General features: G+C 47.2%; 1 protein-coding gene and 1 long non-coding RNA gene across 2 annotated transcripts in view; one reads left to right on the forward strand and one right to left on the reverse strand.

The window, feature by feature from the left end:
• Positions 1-2,917: 2,917 nt before the first annotated feature.
• Positions 2,918-12,560, reverse strand: LOC108583094. Its single transcript, XR_001897380.3, has 3 exons — positions 12,540-12,560; positions 7,744-7,796; positions 2,918-3,227 (listed from the first exon to the last, which is right to left on the reverse strand). It is a non-coding gene; the product is annotated as an uncharacterized LOC108583094 (long non-coding RNA).
• The window catches only part of RNF165 (ring finger protein 165), a 127,988-nt gene continuing 121,117 nt past the window's right edge, over positions 11,288-18,158 (forward strand). Inside the window, exon 1 of the mRNA XM_009192663.2 lies at positions 11,288-11,391. Within this exon, the coding sequence (XP_009190927.1) occupies positions 11,331-11,391 (61 nt within the window). The 5' untranslated portion in view covers positions 11,288-11,330. The remainder of the gene's footprint in view (positions 11,392-18,158) is intronic.

Here is an 18,158-nt window from a genome sequence, read left to right on the forward strand (position 1 = left end):
AAAGAACGAGTCACCTAATACTAAGCACAGAGTTCACTGCAGGAGTCAGACACCAGCTGCAAAGTCAGAAAGGAGGCTAAGCCACAACACTATCAAAATGCTGGCCTGAGAACCTGATTTTTTTTGAAAAAGAAAATCCTCAGTTCTCATAGGATTAGACATTTCTTTTGTTCTCCCTCAGCAGGCTCCAGGGCAGCAGAACTGGGAGAAGTGAAAGTGTTCTTTAGGTCACACTTTTGCTCAAGAACGCACAGTGGCTCCTCGGTGCTAATAGAGGGGCAGTGAGCAGCCCCTGGTCAGCAGCATGCAGGGCGCCGGGTGTTCAGTGGAGAGCAAAGCAGGCATAGGGCCACCCAGCCTCAGGGGCTGGCCAGCTAGATCTCAGAGCCATGTTTTTCAAAGAGGGGCCTCCGACCACCTGCATGAGATTCACTTGCCAAGAGGTCATCCTTGCTTAAATGCAGGTTCCTCAGCCCTGCCCTTGGCCTCTCTGGGTCAGAATCTCAGGGACTGGGACCTGGGGGATCTACCTTTTATTTATTTTTATTTTTTGTTTTTGAGACAGGGTCTCGCTCTGTCACTCTGCCCAGGCTGAAGTGCAGTGGTGCAATCACAGCTCATTGCAGCCTCAAACTCCTGGGCTCAGGCAATCCTCCCACCTCAGCCTCCCAAGTAGCTGAGACTACAGACATGCATCACTACACCTGGCTAATTTTTTACTTTTGTAGAGATGAGGTCTTGCTACATTGCTCAGGCTGGTCTTGAATTCCTGGTCTCAAGCCTTCCTCCCGCCTGGGTCCCCCAAAGTTTTGGGGTTACAGGCACCAGCCACTGCACACAGCCAGGATCTATCTTTTAAACAAGTTCTCCATAGGATTCTTATGCACACTGAAGTGTGAGAACCAGTCCCGTAAGGACCTGCATCCAGGGACTGCCCTGCACTCTTGGTGGATTTTTTTTTTTCTTTTTTGAGATGGAATTTTGCTCCTGTTGCCCAGGCTGCGGTGCAATGGTGCGATCTCGGCTCACTGCAACCTCCACCTCCCAGGTTCTGCCTCAGCATCCTGACTAGCTGGGATTACAGGCATGTGCCACCACGCCCTGCTAATTTTGTATTTTTAGTAGAGATGGGGTTTCTCCATGTTGGTCAGGCTGGTCTCAAACTCCCGACCTCAGGTAATTCTCCCGCCTAGGCCTCCCAAAGTGCCGGGATTATAGGCATGAGCTACTGTACCCAGCCCTCTCTGTGGATTTCTACACGTCACCTGCCTCCCCCACCAAGGAGGGAGTCACTGAGGGAAAATGAAGAAATAAGGAATGAAGCGAGGTCATGATGTCTCCCTTGCCTGCAGGGAAAGCCTAAACCACCACATCTGTCACACCTGGTTTCTTCAGCTGCTCTTAGCATTCAGTGAACACATTGGGGCCACTTCCCCCTGCTTCCTCTTCCTGCTTGCCTCTCCTTGTGCGTTAAAGCGGTGCTTCTTCTTATGCACACAACTTACCCAATTCCGTAAACCTGAACAAAATCTTGCATCACAACCAAAACATGTCATCTCTGTCTTTGCCCGCCTGGGGAGTAATCAGTGGTCGTGTGATGATTTTACACCTGACTGCAAGTAGGAGAGAGTGAGAAAAAGTTGCAAAATAACAACAGCTTCAGTGAGACTGCAATCTAATTCTTTCCCATTTCAAAGAAGTCATAAGGAGGCTGTCTGGGGCTGGTAGAGTGGCTTCATGAAATCATCCAATAACCAGCCTCTCTCAAAGGAGCTTCCTGACCATCTTCAGGGTATACTTTCCTCCAGTCCTACATGGCTGTTCCAGTCCAGCCCTGCAATCCATCTTCCAGTTAGTACAAATGATAAAGAGGTGGAGAAAGGCACACCTCTTTGCATTAAAGAACACTTCCTGGGAATCACACATGAACTTCTGCTTACATCCCATTGCTCAGAATTAATCACGTCTGACTGCAAAGGAACCTGGGAAATGTAGTCTTCAATCCAGGTGGCCATATGCTGAACTAAAAGTCAGAGACTGTATTATCCAGAAAGAAGTGAGGAATAGATAATGGGGCCTGCTAGCACTCCCTGAGACACCTTGGCAGCATTCCCCAATTGCAGGTTTGCCGTGGTAAGCCCTATATTTGAGTTGATTTATGAATATATGAAACTGTCTCATGTCCAATAAGAGCAAAATCAGAGAGCATGTGGAAAAGTCAGTAGAAGTTAGAATCAGATAACTACAAAAGGATTAAGAGGAAAGTTTAGCTTTTCAGAGATGAGTATATGTGATTCCTTTGAATGGCATCAATTTGGATTTAAGAACAACTGGATTAGAGACCACCACTGAAATCTTAACGTCATCGTAAGGAGAAGAGTGCCTGTAGAACATTTTTTCCCTGGTTAAAAAGGTCAGGTGTTGATTGAGTGTGGTGGCTCATGTCTGTAATCTCAGTACTTCAGGAGGCCGAGGTGGAAGGATTACTTGAGGCCAGGAGTTGGAGAACAGCCTGGGCAACATAGTGAGACCCTATCTCTACAATACAAAAGAATTTTTTTTTTTTAATTAGCTGGGCGCTGTGGTGCACCTGTATAGTTCCAATTACGTAGGAGACTGAAGTGGGAGGATCACTTGAGGCTGGGAGATTGAGGCTGCAGTGAACCATGATCAAGCCACTGCAGTCCAGCCTGGGTGACAGAACGAGACTCTGTCTCTAAAACAAAGCAGCAGAACAAAAACAAAAAACAGAACAGGCATGTCATCGGTTCCTCCTTGGCCCTGCATTCAGGATCAATGTGCCATTCCTAAGCCTGACTTTCAATCCCATCTGATTTCCCAGCCCCTAGAATCTACTGCCACCTTTGTTCATGGTGTGCTTACACGGTAGATTACTTTCCCTGACGCTTCACTCTGATGCTCAAAACCCCCCGGTGCTCCCCACTGCGTACGAAAGAAACTTCTGGTTTCTTCACCAGGCATGCCCACACACACTCTCTGTTCCCATCACATTAATCCACTCATGTTTCCTTAACTCACCGTGGGTCTCCGTGTGCGCTGTCCCTTTGGGCATGTCCAAAGAGGCTTTGCAGGTGTCCACTTGCTACTGCAGGAGAAGGACATGTCCTGGCCGGCGGAAAAAGGATGAAAGACGTGGACCAGAACCACGCAGCAATGCACAGATGCCATGAGAAACAACAGCCGTAGCCGCCTCGGAGCTGGCCAGCCTGCAACTCAGGGAGAATAAATGCTTACTGTTGTGTGCCACTGCCACTTGATAATTATTAATGACGTAATAGGTTGGTCGCAATCGCTAATGCATCCATCTGACTAGACATGCTCTTTCCTTGTCTAATCCGCTCTGCAGTATTTTCCTTTTCTTTTTTTTTTTTTTTTTGAGACGGAGTCTTGCCCTTGCCCTGTCGCCCAAGCTGGAGTGCAGTGGAGCTCACTGCAAGCTCTGCCTCCCAAGTTCACGCCGTTCTCCTGCCTCAGCCTCCCAAGTAGCTGGGACTACAGGCGCCCGCCACCATGCCCAGCTAATTTTTTGTATTTTTAGTTGAGACGGGGTTTCACTGTGTTAGCCAGGATGGTCTCGATCTCCTGACCTTGTGATCTGCCTGCCTTGGCCTCCCAAAGTGCTGGGATTACAGGCGTGAGCCACCGCGCCCGAACTGCAGTATTTTCAATGACTCGTTTTAGGGTACAAATGACGTCTACCTTCAGTTAGGATTAGATTTGGCCATGAACACAGAGACCCAAGTCTCAGTAGCTTAAACAAGACAGGAGTTTATTTTTCTTGCATCGAGTTTGTGAAGGGGATACACTGTCCACCAGTCATGTGTGGTGAGTGGGAGCCGTCTGTGTTCCTGAGGACTTTAGTGGCAGAGGGGAGACCATCCAAGGAGGGCTTCAGTGGCAAAGGGGAGACCGTCCAAGGGAGTGAGTGGGGACTAGAATCTAGCCTGAACTCCTGGCCTATGTCTGTGTCAAATGTGAGAAAGAGCACTGCTTCCTAACTTACCCACCCAGGGATAACATATTTTTGTGTGCCTGCAGAATGCAAGGATATGTGCTAGCTTTTTTACTTTTTTTTTTTCCTTTCTTTTACTTTTTTTTTTTTTGAGAGACAGAGTCTCGCTCTGCTGCCCAGGCTAGAGTGTAATGGCACAATCTTGGCTCACTGCAGCCTCTGCCTCCCAGGTTCAAGCGATTCCCGAGCCTCAGCCTCTCAAGTAGCTGGGATTACAGGTGTGCGCCACCACACCGGCTAATTTTTGTATGTTTAGTAGATACGGGATTTCACTATGTTGGCCAGGCTGGTCTCGAACTCCTGCCCTCAAGTGATCTGCCCACCTCGGCCTCCTGAAGTGCTGGGATTACAGGCGCGAGCCACCACACCTGGCCTGTTTTATTTTTATTTTTGAAAAAAATTGCAAATATAATCAAAAGTAGAGAGAATAATGCAATGAACTCTCTCATGTATTCTTCATCCAGTTTCCACAGTTATCAACACAATGCCAATCTATTTTCATTGCTACAGCTTCTCACTGACCCCTCCCCTTTTTCAAAGAGAGAAGAACCATCCAGATGTCATTTCATATAATCTGTAAAGCATCTGTAAATACAGTCATCTCTCAGTATCTGTGGAGGAATTGGTTCCAGGACCCCTGCAGATACCAAAATCCAAGGATGTTCAAGTCCCTTACATAAAACCACGTATCTGTTTATCACCTATGCATACCTTCCTGTATACTTTAAATCCTCTCTATAGTCCTTATAAGACCTAATGCAATGCAAATGTTATGAATATAGTTGTGATACTAATTTAAAATTTGTATTAATTTTATTGTTGTATTGTTATTTGTATATATATATTTTTTCAAATATTTTCAACGGGAAGTTGGTTGAATCTTCAGATGTGGAACCTGCAGGTAAAGAGAACTGACTGTGTAAGGGTTTTTTGTGTGAACATCACCATAATATCATTATACCACCTAAAAATACCCCAATAATTCCTTAATATCATTAATATCCAGTCAGTGTGCATTTCCTCAATTACTATTTATTTATTTGGAGTGTAGTGAAGCGAGCATGGCTCACTACAGCCTCGGCCTCCTGGGCTCAGGTGCCTCGGCCTCCTGGGTAGCTGGCCACATTCAGAGTGGTTTTTTTGTATTTTTTGTAGAGATGGGATTCCATCATGTTGCCCAGTCTGGCTTCGAACTCCTAGGCTCAAGCAATCTCCTGCCTTGACCTCCCAAAGTGCTGTGATTATAGGCTTGAACCACCACACCTGGCCCCCAATTATTTTTATAGTTTACTTGTTCTAATCCCATCTCATGAAAATCTAAACACTGCATTTGGTTGATAGATCCCTTATGTCTCTGTAGGCTCCCCCTCCAGCTCCTTTTAGCACCTGTTAATCTGGTTTTTGAAGAAAATGGTTGGTTTGTCCTGTAGAGTTTCCTTAATCTAAATTTTGCAGATTACATCCCAGTGGTATCTTTTACTACATTTCTTTGTTTCCTGTGCTTCCTAACAGTTGGAAATTAGATCTGGAGCTTTCATCAGGCTCAGGTTTCATTTTCTGGAAAGACCACCACATGGGTGGTGGTGTGTTCTATCAGAAACGCATCATAGCCCATTGTCTCTCTTTTGCTGATATTAGCAGCCATTAATGGTCATTGCCTAGAACTTGTATTTCATCAAGATGACATATTCATGATATCATTTTTTATTTATTTGCCAATACTTCTATAAAAAGAAATTTCTCTCATTAAATATTTCATTATCTTAAAATAATAGAGTTTGTATGGGAAAGACAGGACACATGCTTGATTCTTTCTCTTTATTTACCGATTTCTAGCATCCTCCAAGCGAACTTTATCTTCTATGAAAGCCATCCCACAATGTTCCTGTCTTCATTCCTGTCCCCAGGACTTAATCATATAACGCCCCCTCACTGCCAGGGAGTCTGGGATCTTCAGCTGGGATTTAACCTGGGCAGCCGGGTGCTCAGATAATTTCCCAATTACATTGGAGAAGGGGATTGTGGACCCCGGTACCTGCTTCATTTCCTGTTGGCCCATACTGTTTGAGGGTTGAAGTGGTTTCATTCATCTTATCTTGTATCCCTTGCACTTCCTGATGCAGAGGGCTCTGTTCAGTGACTGTGCAGTGAACATGTGAGTAAATGGTGCAGTCCTCACTGTTCCCACACTTTCCATGACCCAGGTTCCCAATTCGGCACAAGTACATTGAGCTCCTTCCTATATAGCACATTCATTCCAAGGTGCTGCTTCTCTTCTCTCTCTCTCTCTTTCTCCTATTCTCCTCCTCCTCCCCTTCCCCTTCCCCTCCACTTCCACCTTTTCCAGTTCCTTTTCCTTCTTTTTCTTTTTTTTTTGAGATGGAGTCTCACTCTGTTGCCCAGACTGGAGTACAGTAGTACCATCTTGGCTCACTGCAACCTCCGCTTCCCGGGTACAGGCAATTCTCCTGCCTCGGCCTCCCCACCAGCTGAGATTACAGCCATGCACCACCACACCTGGCCAATTTTTGTATTTTTAGTAGAGTCGGGGTTTCACCATGTTGGCCAGGCTGGTCTCGAACTCCTGACCTCAGGTGATCCACCCGCCTTGGCCTCCCAAAGTGTTGGGATTACAGGCATGAGGCACCACGCCTGGATCCAGTTCCTTCTCTTTCTCCTTCTGCTTTTAATTCTGGGCCTTTGTTCATATTTTGCCTCCTTGACTCAATGCCACTCCCATTTTCTTAGCCTGTTCAAAATAGACCCACACTTTAGGATTCTCACCTCCCCTGATCCATCCAAAGGATTTTTTGAGTATTCAGGCCTACCTTGACTTCTGTCTGGCTCACCATCATCTTTGGTTATGGGCAGCCCGACCTGATTACTCTTTACTTTCTTGTGTTTATGCCCTGGCTCCCCAGCAGCCATCAGTGCCTGAGGCCATGCCTCTTTTTGCAGCAGGCTGCATCTAGAATCCCTGCCACATTCAACACAGGGCTGTCATGACACCAGTCCCAGGGGGTTCACTGATTGACGCATAGCTGTTTTGCACAGCTTTTGAAAGCTGTGTCAACTTGATGTCAACACAACATGGAGAAGAGCAGGAATGCTGTCATCATTCTTGAACATTTTTGTTATCTACATGACTGATGTGGTGAGTTTGTTTTCATTTGTTGACTAAAGGACAATGTGGTCATAACCTACATGTAATGTTGAGCTCCAAAAGAGCTGTTCTTAAAACAGATACTTCTGGGCCCCAGAAACATGATGATCTATAGAAATCTTTTTGAAGGTGGCCATAGTGGAGCCAAAAGAGAGTGGGGATTCGAAGTGTGGGTCAGAGACCAAAGTGACAGTGCTTTCTCCATCCTCTAAGGCCATGTTTTTCCATTTTGGATTAGGAATTATAGATCAACCTTCACTTTCATTTTTTTATACTTCTTGAGCCTTACATGCTATGCCACAAACATGCACTAGGTATTGATTTTGGCAGGGATTGACAGGGTGCGGAACATACAAAGGAAAAAGACCCCGAAGAATGGAATATTTCTACAAATCTTTCTACTCCAGAAATCTGTTTTATTGTACTTCTATGGACTTTAGCTAATGGGAGGGAGAGTGGAAAACAGTCATCCCAGCCTGATGGAAACAGAAAGTAGAAGCAAGACTAGGCTATGTGCTAGGAAATATGGATTCTGGTTTTAGCTCACCCATTGAGTGGCTGTGACCTTGTTTACAACCTTCTGAGCTTTAGCTTCCTCATCTGAAAAACAAGAGATGGGTAAGACAATAATCGACTTTCATTCTGGAGACATCACTGTATTTATGTGTCTAGAATTCTGTGTGTGTGTGTGTGTGTGTGTGTGTGTGTGTTTTCAGATTCTTTACCTACTTTCTCACTGAATCCTTGCAATAAACCTATAAGGTAGGTCTGGCAGGGGTTGTGCTAATCCCCATTACACAGTTGGGTGTATTGGGGCTGAGAAATGTTAGGTAGTTCACAAGGTTTCATTAAAAATGAAATTCCTCCTCCTAATCCACAAAAATTCCTTCTTAGCAGGAGGCTCATGCCTGTGTTTGTATGTTGGTGTACTGACAAATGCAGGCATCTGTCTGTCACGTTTCTCTGATGTGTGAATGTGAAGGATGCAATTATTAGGTGGACTCATAGATTTCCCTTGGTTTGCATTGCTGGTCTGTTCTTTGATGATTGCCTTTGCCTGAGGGATGTTCCATGCTATAGCATAATTTACACTAACTGCATTAACTAGGCAATCATAAATAGCAATTGGATAGCAAGAGGTGGTGAGCAAGGAGAGATGGTGAAGTGAAGGGAGACAACGAAGAGCCGAACAGCCAGGCCCGATTCTGTGTACTCTACAAATATTAACTCATCTGGTTCTCACAAGAACCCCACCAAGAAGGTTGCTATCATCAAGCCCATTTTACAGATGTTGAAACCAAGGCCTAGAGGAGTTAAATAATTTGCCTGAGCTACTAAGTGTCAGAGGCAGAATGTGAAGTCAGGCAATCAGATTACAGAGCTTGAACCCTAACCACCTTCCTGTCAACGTCAGATAGGGTAATCATAAGCTTTTGCAAGCTGCTCTGGTACGAAGTAAGATTTTTAGAAAAGAATGCCCACCCAAAACTAGCAAGGTTGCACAGAGAAATTGGCATACCATATACATACTGCTGATAGTACTGACAATGAGTTTTAACTTTTTACAAAGCAATTTGTGGCAAAAGCCATAAAGTTTTCCATATTTGTCAATTCATGAATGTCAATCCTAGAAGTTTATTCTACGTTTATAGTTCAACCAAAATGAGATGCCATATGCATGAAGTTTATTGTATGATCTGTAATAATGGAACACTGGGAGCAAATTAAGTGCCCTAGAATAAGGTATGATTAAGTAATTTCATTCACTTGTTGGAATATATAAAAACATTTGAAATGATAATTACAATGGCTACGTAAAAGGACAGGAAAATGTTTCTGATAAAATGTTAAGTTTAAAAAGCAGGATGAAAAATATGTAGATTATGATGACAACTATGATATATATGCATATTGGCCAAGCCTGAAATAGAACAGGAAAATATTCGAGTAGTTAGGTGTTTGTTAAAGTCCTTTCATTTTTTTTCAGATTTCAATTAGTGGTGGCATTGTGTTTATTTATCAGATAATGAAAAAAGGAAAGAGCTGGTGGCAGAAGTGGGTTGAAAAAAATTGCCTAGGGTGAGACTTGGACTGTTGCTGGGAGACTTGCCACTGGCTGTCTTCATCCCTGAGTTCTCTAGGGGCAGCCAGAGTTTAGGGTGGGAAAGAGAGCTCAGGCCTGAGGGATCCAGGTGCTTGTGGGAGAGAGAATGGTGCACCCTGGGTTCTGCCCTTGCCACTGAGAATGTGGTAGCTGTCTCGGTAAAGCCAGGCTGTGGTTTTCCCTTTGCTGTCCTGTCCATTGCCTCATCTCACTTATCCCATTCCTTATTCTTCAAGTCTCAAAAGCCTTAGAAGTCACTTTCCTGGAGTCAACTTCAACTCCTCCCCCTGCCACCCACTGGGGTGGGTGCCCCTCCAAGGTGCCCTGTTTGTCCAGCTTCCCATACTACCCACTTCTGCATGGACCAGGCTCTATGGTGATTGCCCATTTGCATCTCTGAGGCCCTCTCTGGCCTCCAAGAGTTGGGATCTTGGGCAGATCTGGATCACCCTGGATCCCTATGCCCTTACTTAACACAGCATGGATTAAACGAATGATCCTCCTTTTCCAAGGTGAGGGCAGGTTGGGGTTGTATTAGATTCTTTCCAGCTCCACATATTGTGATTTTTACCATCTCCTATTTATCATACTCATTAAATAAAGAAGCCACTGGGTTTTGAAGACAAGTCCCGATATAGGGAATGTCCTCTGTCTTTTTGCCCGTGGATGGGCCACTGAAGCATTGTCTGGCTTTAGTGTATGGACTGTGAGCCGGATGGGAGGCGTAGGGTTGCCTTGGGAGTTTTCACAGAAGGTTGGCTGAGCTTGCAAGAACACCGCCTCAGTCGTCCTCCTGGCAACAAGGCTTGCGGTGAAGGCTCTTTGATTGGGTCTTGCTTGTCCCCAGCTGGACTGTCACAGGGCACATGTGACACGGTGGCCGTGCCTCCACGTGTGAATTTGCAAGAGCCGCAGAGCCTGATGTTACATATCTGACGGCTGACTGTGGAAGTGGGCGTGTCTGTGCACATGGCTGGGTGTACCTGTCTCAGATCAGGGCAAAAGGTAGATGAGTGGCCCTGGGTTTTCTGGGCAGTGTGCCTCTGTGTAGACTGTTGGCAAAGACCTCAGTCAATGAGTGAATTTCAATTCAGCAAATAATTATTGTGAGCTTTGTGCTCTCCGAGAGCAACGACGCGGTGCGCCAGGCAGAGAACCTGGGGAGCGTGTATGTCTAACCTGTGTCTGCATCGTGTGTCCCCTCTGTGTGTCTCTGAGAATGCGTTCTTGGCACGTGTCCTGCGTTAACAAGGCGTTTGGTGTGTGCATGTCTGTGTGACAGTGCCTGGGTCCTGTTTGCGGCTGCTTGTTCGCATTCCAGCTTCCCTTGTGCCCGCAGTCAGGCTCTACACGTGCGCCAGCCTCCGAGCGCACGTCCCCGAGTGACCCGTGCGCGGTGTGCAGGGACCTCAGGGTCGTGTGCACTAAGGGCGCTCGTGCCCGTGTCTCTGCACTAACGAACGCACCTCCACATGTCTGAGTGCACGTCCCTCTCCATGTGTGCACGTTCCGTGTTCACGCCGCCCATGTCTGTGCAGGGGCGCTTCACGCGCGCGCGCTCCGGCCCGCGGGAGGCCAGGCACCCGCGCTGGGCTCCACGCGTCCCGTGGGGCTGACCCCTCCCTCGCGCCCCGCAGCGGGCCGCGGCGATTGGCCGCTCGCCCCCTTCCAGCCGTCACCGCTCCCTCCCCCCGCCACCCGCGCGCCCGCGGTCCCCGCTGTCCCCCGCGGTTCCGGCGAGGCCGCGCCGCCGGGTACAGGCCTGGCCCTACTGGCTGCGCGCGCCTTTGTGTGGCGGCAGCTGCGGCCCCAGCGCCTTTGAATGTCGAGAGGGGCCGGGAAGGGAGTCTTTCCATGGGCCATCTGTCTCCCCGCCAGCCGCCGCCCCACCGCCGCCCGCGCCCCGCGCTCCGCCTCCCGCCCCGGCGGCTCCCGCAGCCCCGCCGCCGCCCGCGCCCGCGCCCCGGAGCCGCGCGGCAGCGGCCCGCGCAGCCGCCGCCGCCGCCGCCGCCGCCGCGCGTGGAGCCAGGATGGTCCTGGTCCACGTCGGCTATCTCGTGCTTCCAGTGTTTGGCTCTGTGCGAAACAGAGGTATCGCTTTTTCCTTTCGGGGTCTGCTTCGGAGCGTGTATCGCCGCAGGCACCGGGGCGGGGGCGGGCGCCGCGGGCGGCCGGGGGCTCAGGGCACACCCGCGAGGACGCAGGGCGAGCGGTGGCTTCCCCCCACCCCCTTTTAGGGGGACCCCCGAGGGTGGGGGCGGCCGCCCTCGTGGGAGCTTTTGTAGTGAAGTTAGGGTTTGGCGAATTTGGGTCCCTTCCTCCCCAGCCCCATTTTTTATTCTTTGCGGCGGACGTGGTTCCCCCAAATCACAGCCCCTTCCCCTAATACCTAGCCCTGTATGATCGAAAGGAGAAAGATACATGACCGTGTGTGTGTGTGTGTGTGTGTGTGTGTGTGTGTGTGTGTGTGTATGAGAGAGAGCGGGCGCGAGAGCATGCTTGGTTTTCAGTGGTTTGCTTTTTTTGAGGTATATGTGTGTTTTGTGTTATGTGTGTTTGGTAATTTTTTGGTAATTAGTACCGATGGCTGGCTAGCTGGGACCTGGGTCTCTGCCCTATCCCATACCCCAGCCCCCCACCCTCTCCTGGGCACTTGCACGATTTTCCATCCCATCCTTTTTTCCCCTTTAACCCTTTTTGTGTATCGCCCTTGTGCTATTGCCCTGCTCACCCCGCCCCCCGCAACTATCTTTGTATGACAGTTGCATCCACGGGTTCAAGATGCTTGGGCGTGTGTGTGTGTGTGTATGTGAGTGTGTGTGCATGTGTGCGAGTGTGTGTGCGCGCGCCTCGGAGAGTCAGACCTGCGCTGCTGTGCCCCTCTGGGCCCGGCTGGAGCCGGGCGTCCGGCCCTTGGGTGTTGCGCTGTGTGTGAGGATGAGGTGGGAAGCTGCCCCCACGCCAGGCCTTTGCCCCGGGCAGCGGTTGACAAAGCAGCGGGCCGGCGCGGGCTTTGTTTTTAACTGTGATAAATGGGGTGTGTTTGCACGGTCCCCTTTCCCCACATCCCCTCTCCCTCACATTCTGCTACAACAATAGCTTGATTTTCCCCTCTTCTCCCCACCTCCACTCCACATTTCTTTCATTTTCTTTTAATAAAAAATTCCCACCTCCCAAGCAAATCCGAGATGCATTTAGATTCATTTTTTTTCTTTTTTGTATTCTGCCTCTGGACTCACATTTCTCGTCTTGGAAATGTTTCTTCTATCCTCTCCCACTCCACGTCTGCTTAAATCCCTGCTGGCTCAGGCCCTCCTCCCCCTCTCCCCACTCCCTCACACACAGAATGATGTCTTCCCTTGGCCGACCAGGGCTCCTCTACCAAGTCGGGGTGGGGGGTGGGGTCGCAGGGCCAGCGCTTTAGTGCGCCCCAGGGGCCCGATTGGGCAAGAAAAGGAAAGCCCAGCCCTATTTTATCCAGCCCAGCTGTCCCCAGCCCCGCGCCTCTCCCCAGAACCTAAAAGGCAAGCTTGGCCCCCTTAGGCCTGTTTGAACCGCAGTTTTTTGTGTGATGATAGAATGATGACATTCTGCATTTATCAAATCTTTTTTTTTCTTCATTGTGTAGCTCAGTGAATGGTCAACTCGCTGCTGTGTGCGCTGTGACCCTTCTGCCTCCGCATTTAGCTGTATTGTGACACCCTCTTAACCATTTCCTGTCTCCATCTGAGGAAGGCATTGCTATTTAAGCGGCAGTATCCCCTATCTCAGGCCAGCCTAGCCATGGGGGTGAGGGGGAGTGGGTGTGTGAGGAAGAAAGAGGGGGGCTGGATGCGATCTCCTTGAAATGCCACCCCTCCCTCAATACACAATTATCTCTTATTACTTGGCATTTCCTCTTAAAACGGGTGTGGAACATTACACTAGGCAGAAATTCAAAAATGATTAAGAAGGATGTTGAGCCTGAAAGTATAATTATCCTGATTAAATCATTACCATCCTCATTAATACCACCAATCTCTAAATACCATTGCAGGATGCTGATTCCATGTTTTGAAATTCAAATTGCTCAGCTGCCTTTAAATTTTATTTTTAATACTACTTTCTCCCTCACCGCCCCTCCCCCCTCAAAAAAAAAACCAACAACACAAATTCTGCCCATCAGTTAAAGTTTACTTTCGTGGCAAACACGCCCACAGGAAATTCAAGGGCTGAGGGGTGAGTTGGTCTGTGGGTAAAATTTAGCACAATGTGATAAGAGTTCATGACCTTCCGATAGAGGATACTAATGCTTAACTCAACAAGGTCCTAAACCACAATCTTCTTGTAAAACTATTAGAGAGTCTGCCAGCTTAAATCTGTTCTTTTTAGTTTCCATTGTAGTAGTGTAGGATGTAGGCCATTTCAGAATAGATGTAGAGAAATAACCATTTTTGTATCTTCATCTTGTTTAGCCGAGTACATTGCACTGTAAATCCCTGTTAAGTGGATTCCTTTTGCCTTGGCTTAGAGGCTGCAGCACCCCATTTTTCAGTTATCTGGGTGGCTCTCAGTTAGCTTCTTGGCAGCGCCCAGGCATAACTGAGGATTGCACTTAGTTGGAGGCAAAAAATATTAAACATGTGTATTAAAAAAATCTTTGATGAAATGACAGTTGCTGCTATACCATAGCCTCTGAAAACTTGGTGCACCAAGGTCCCTGGCTTAAATGGGAGCCGTGGCCATAGTGTCTTAATTGTTTAATTGTACAATGTCAAGAGCATCTTTGGACATCCGCCCCGGCCCTCAGAGCTGCCCCTTTAACAGCCGGCTCCCTTCTGCTGCTCGCCAGCCAGACCTGCTTGAAAACTGAAACAAAACAGCAGCAATAATGAAAGAATAAGGCCCCTACTTTGAGGGCCCTTCCAAAATAAAGTCCCAAATAGCCTCCCCAGACTGCCATTTGGCAATCTGAAAAGAAAGAGAAAAAGAAAAGAAAAGAAAAAAGAATCCCAGCAAAATGGTTTTCCATTAAACAGGGGTAGCGTGTTCTGCTGTGCTGAATTACTTCCTGTTCTTATTTTGTGGGTAATTTTTTCTGTATCAAATATCCTTTTGGTTGTGTATCTTTTTCACCTTTTCTTGTACTAAAACTAAAGCATGATCTGTATTTTTTTACATCCCCCAGTTGACAATGTACAGCGCTCGGTTAGAGATGTTACCCTGCTGAAACGTACTGTGGTCGTGTAGCCCGGGCCATCTGCTCATTGTACGCTGCTTTTGTTCTGTTGCCCTTCCGAAGCATGGTGGGCCCAGCCTTTTTTTTTGTATCGTGTGCATGACGACATTGTTACACACAGAATCCACTAATACTAATATACAATCTCTCAATAAAGAACTAGTTTTCCTATATTAACCTAGTGTGCTTTTTCTCTTGCTGTTTTCCCATTTATTGTCGTATCCTGCTGTTTAGATTTTCCCCCTTGCTTTTCTATCCCCACCCTCACCCACCCACCACTCCCACCTCCCATTGTAAGATTTGAGTGAATGCCTTTTCTTTTTACTTTACTTTTTTTTTTTTTTTTTTTTTGTGGTACAGATATGGTGACTTTAATCTCATTAGTCCATATCTTTTCACAATAGATGTCTGGGGCGATAGGAGGGGCCAGTTGTCCTGTTACACTGAAACAGTTCACCTGCCTAGAGAGAACCCCTACCTTTGGCCACCTGTGTACTCAATAGCCTCCACATTTCATCTTAGTTTTCAAGATACATGGGCACTGGGTTTATGATGCTGGTGAAGAGAAGGGGATATAACACTTAGGTTGAGAAAAGGGATACTGTTCTTAACTAGCAATCTTGTAGCATTTCAGACTCGCCTAAAAACCCATTTTGAGTTGTGTTTTAACTTTTCTGTTTGCTGTCTCATTGATTTACTGTCCTTATAAATCATGCTGGGGGTGACATGTTACATGTAGCTGAAGCCATGATCTGGAATTTTAAAGTACCCTCTTCTATGTGCCTATTTAAATTTTTAGGACTTGCAATGTAAGTTTTGCATTGAGATCCTGGATAAGGAAGATGTTTGAAACAGAAACTGACTCAGACCACTCCCACCCCTGTCCCAGGGCCAACAGGGGACCTGTTACTGTAGGAATAAGAGGGTCTGTGCCCTCTGCAGGCTGTGAGCCAGTTAAAGCTGATTATAGCCTAGGTTCCTGACAGCTGCTTCATCTATGGCCCTAGGGCCTCTCTTAAGAGAAAGACAGCTAAGATCTCAGCCATTGTCTAAGTGTGTGTTGAGGTGGGGAAGGGGGAGGGGGAGATCAGGAGCAAAGTCAGGACCTAACCCAAAATTGAGTTGGAAAAAGAACCCTTAAAACGTCTTTTTTCCATAATTACATTGGAGAAGCCAGTGGAGAGGTATTTTTTTCCCCCTTGGAGTGGAACCCAAATTCAGCCATTTGTCAATTACACCTATTCAATTTCAGCCCAGAAGGAGCCTTGCTAAATGAGGCATTCTAGACACTGAGGAAAAGAGTTGATTAAAGAAATTCCCGGTTATTTCAAAGGGTCATCATTTTGGAGCTGCTCCTCTTTTGGCCAATGTGCCTTGTCCTTGCTCCCCTGGGCTGACTGACTCCCGGGCTCACCCTGCTCCTCGCTGGCGGGCGCACCCCTGCCTGACCACAGCGCTTCCTTGCCTTCTTTGTGGCTTCATGCAACTCTCCTCTCCCCCCATGGCTGCCCTCTCTGCTCTGGCCCTTTGTTCTCGCGCTCTTCCCAGCCCGGGTGGGAAAGCTGAGCTGATTTACTGTGACACATGGACACACATGGATGTTCCCAGTGGAGGCCCTGCTGTAGTTTGTGAGAGAGGAGAGGTACAGGTCTACAAGGCTAGTCCTCTGAAGATTTTGCTTGTTTCTTCTTCTTCTTTTTAAATTTTCATTTACACGAGACTTAGAAAGCAAAGCAAACCACTCCAATCCAACCTCAACAATAGTAAAACTACCCTGAATTGAGTGATCACTCTCATATTTGCCCTAGAGAACAGTGGCTCGTTAGATCAATCTTAACCAATTCCAAGATTTCATTTTTCTAAATTTTTGTTAAGTATGTCAGAATTGTTTGAGAATACCTTTTGAGGATGGCTAGTAACCTAGTAATAATATAGCAAGCTGTGGGTTAATGGGAAATCACGTTTTAGCAATGGATCCAGTGCATGTAATGTTTGAACCAGATTGTCTGAACTAAACACTTACATATTAAGGAGACTTTCCTGGTGACTGGACGATTCAGGAACTACAAAGCCATTGTTCTTTATATTTATTCTCTCAACCACCTGACACATACCTGTTTTAGCACCTTGACTTCAGGATTTTGGAAAACCCATCAGTTCAGGGAATCCTATGTCATAGGCTTTGAAGTAAGATGGAACACAGCTCTTCTTTCTGAACAAGAGAACTTCTCTTGAAACTAGCATCAGAAAGACCCACTAAGTTAATGAGTTTTCTTTAATAATAATTTTCCACAAACCAGCAAATACTATTAATCACTCAAATTCAGGGAAAAGACCACCAAGAGTGTTGAGGCCCTAAAGTGCAGATGACAGAGCCTGGACCACCCGTCTTCCTTTTGTAGTTTTCTCATCTGCTGCCCCACCCTGTTCTTCCCATCTTTAAGTAAGTATCCTGCAGTGGCACATTAGAAGATTTAATGGTTTTCTAGGCTACTGAAGCAATAGTTCTGTGCAGGATCCAAGGGCAGCAGGGACCCCTTATCTGAAACAAAGGGCAGGAAACAACAGGTCCTTGACTCCAATTCAGGGTGTGACTTTGGTTCCCTCAATCCTACTCCACAATTGTCACACAAATCTCCAGGACACTTGTGCCCCAGTTTCTCTATGGATCTAAACAGCTTTGTAAAAATTCCCGCCTTAACACTGTATGAATATGAATTAATATTTATTAGTTTCCGGTATGGTTTAGCTACAGATCAACCAATATATTTCCAAGAGAATTGGGGGCTTATCTTGGAAAGACTCAGAGTTTCAGGATGATTTAAGAACCAAAAGCAAACACTTATAACCGCATAGCCAAACCACATGCAATGCCTGTACTCCATGTGTCTAGTTGTTCATTCATTCACCTACTCACCTGTTTGTTCATTCAGTTAATGAGTGTTCTTTGAATACTTACTTGGGGCCAAACACTGCGCTAAGGGGGATACAGAAGAAATGGAGACCCGAGTGCCTCCCTCCTGGGGCTTATGCTGAGGGTGAGGGATGAATGCTTAGGAAACCAGATACTGTCTAAGATGTTCTGGGCCAAAATGTCCACATGAGTGGCAGAATGTCCTGACTGGTGAGATAAAAGAGCATGGAGCAGTCCAGGGTTTGAGTCCTAGCCCAGTCTTGACCTGAAAGGGTGAACTTAGGCCACTGCTTTGAGCATCCTCTGAACAATGACTGATGACTGCCATGAAACCTACCTGATAGGCCGTGTCTACGCTATTAGAAGATACTTCGCACACAGCAGGTGCCTAGGAGGTGCCAGACAGCTGCCCCTTCCCTTCACAACTGTAGGTGTTTACTGGCCAGGGGATCAAATAAGGTCAGAGGTGAGCTTGCTGCAGAGGCGGGTTTGCGATGTGCCTCAGAGGGTGGTATGTATACAGAAGGGAGGAGGAGGAAGAGGAGAGAGCACCCCAGGTGGAGGGAATGAGTGATTTTGGCCAAGGCCAGTGGCTCTGCTGATTTGGCAAGAACAGAGAGTGCATAGCAGGAGGGAGGAGTGTGTGTTGATTGGGGGGCACGTGTGCAGGCCTACAGGGAGCACCGGGATCATTGTCCTGTCTTTGAATGGCTCTCCTCAGAGCAC

Source organism: Papio anubis, chromosome 19 (genome assembly GCF_008728515.1).
Source record: "Papio anubis isolate 15944 chromosome 19, Panubis1.0, whole genome shotgun sequence".
Taxonomy (NCBI): Eukaryota; Metazoa; Chordata; class Mammalia; order Primates; family Cercopithecidae; genus Papio; species Papio anubis.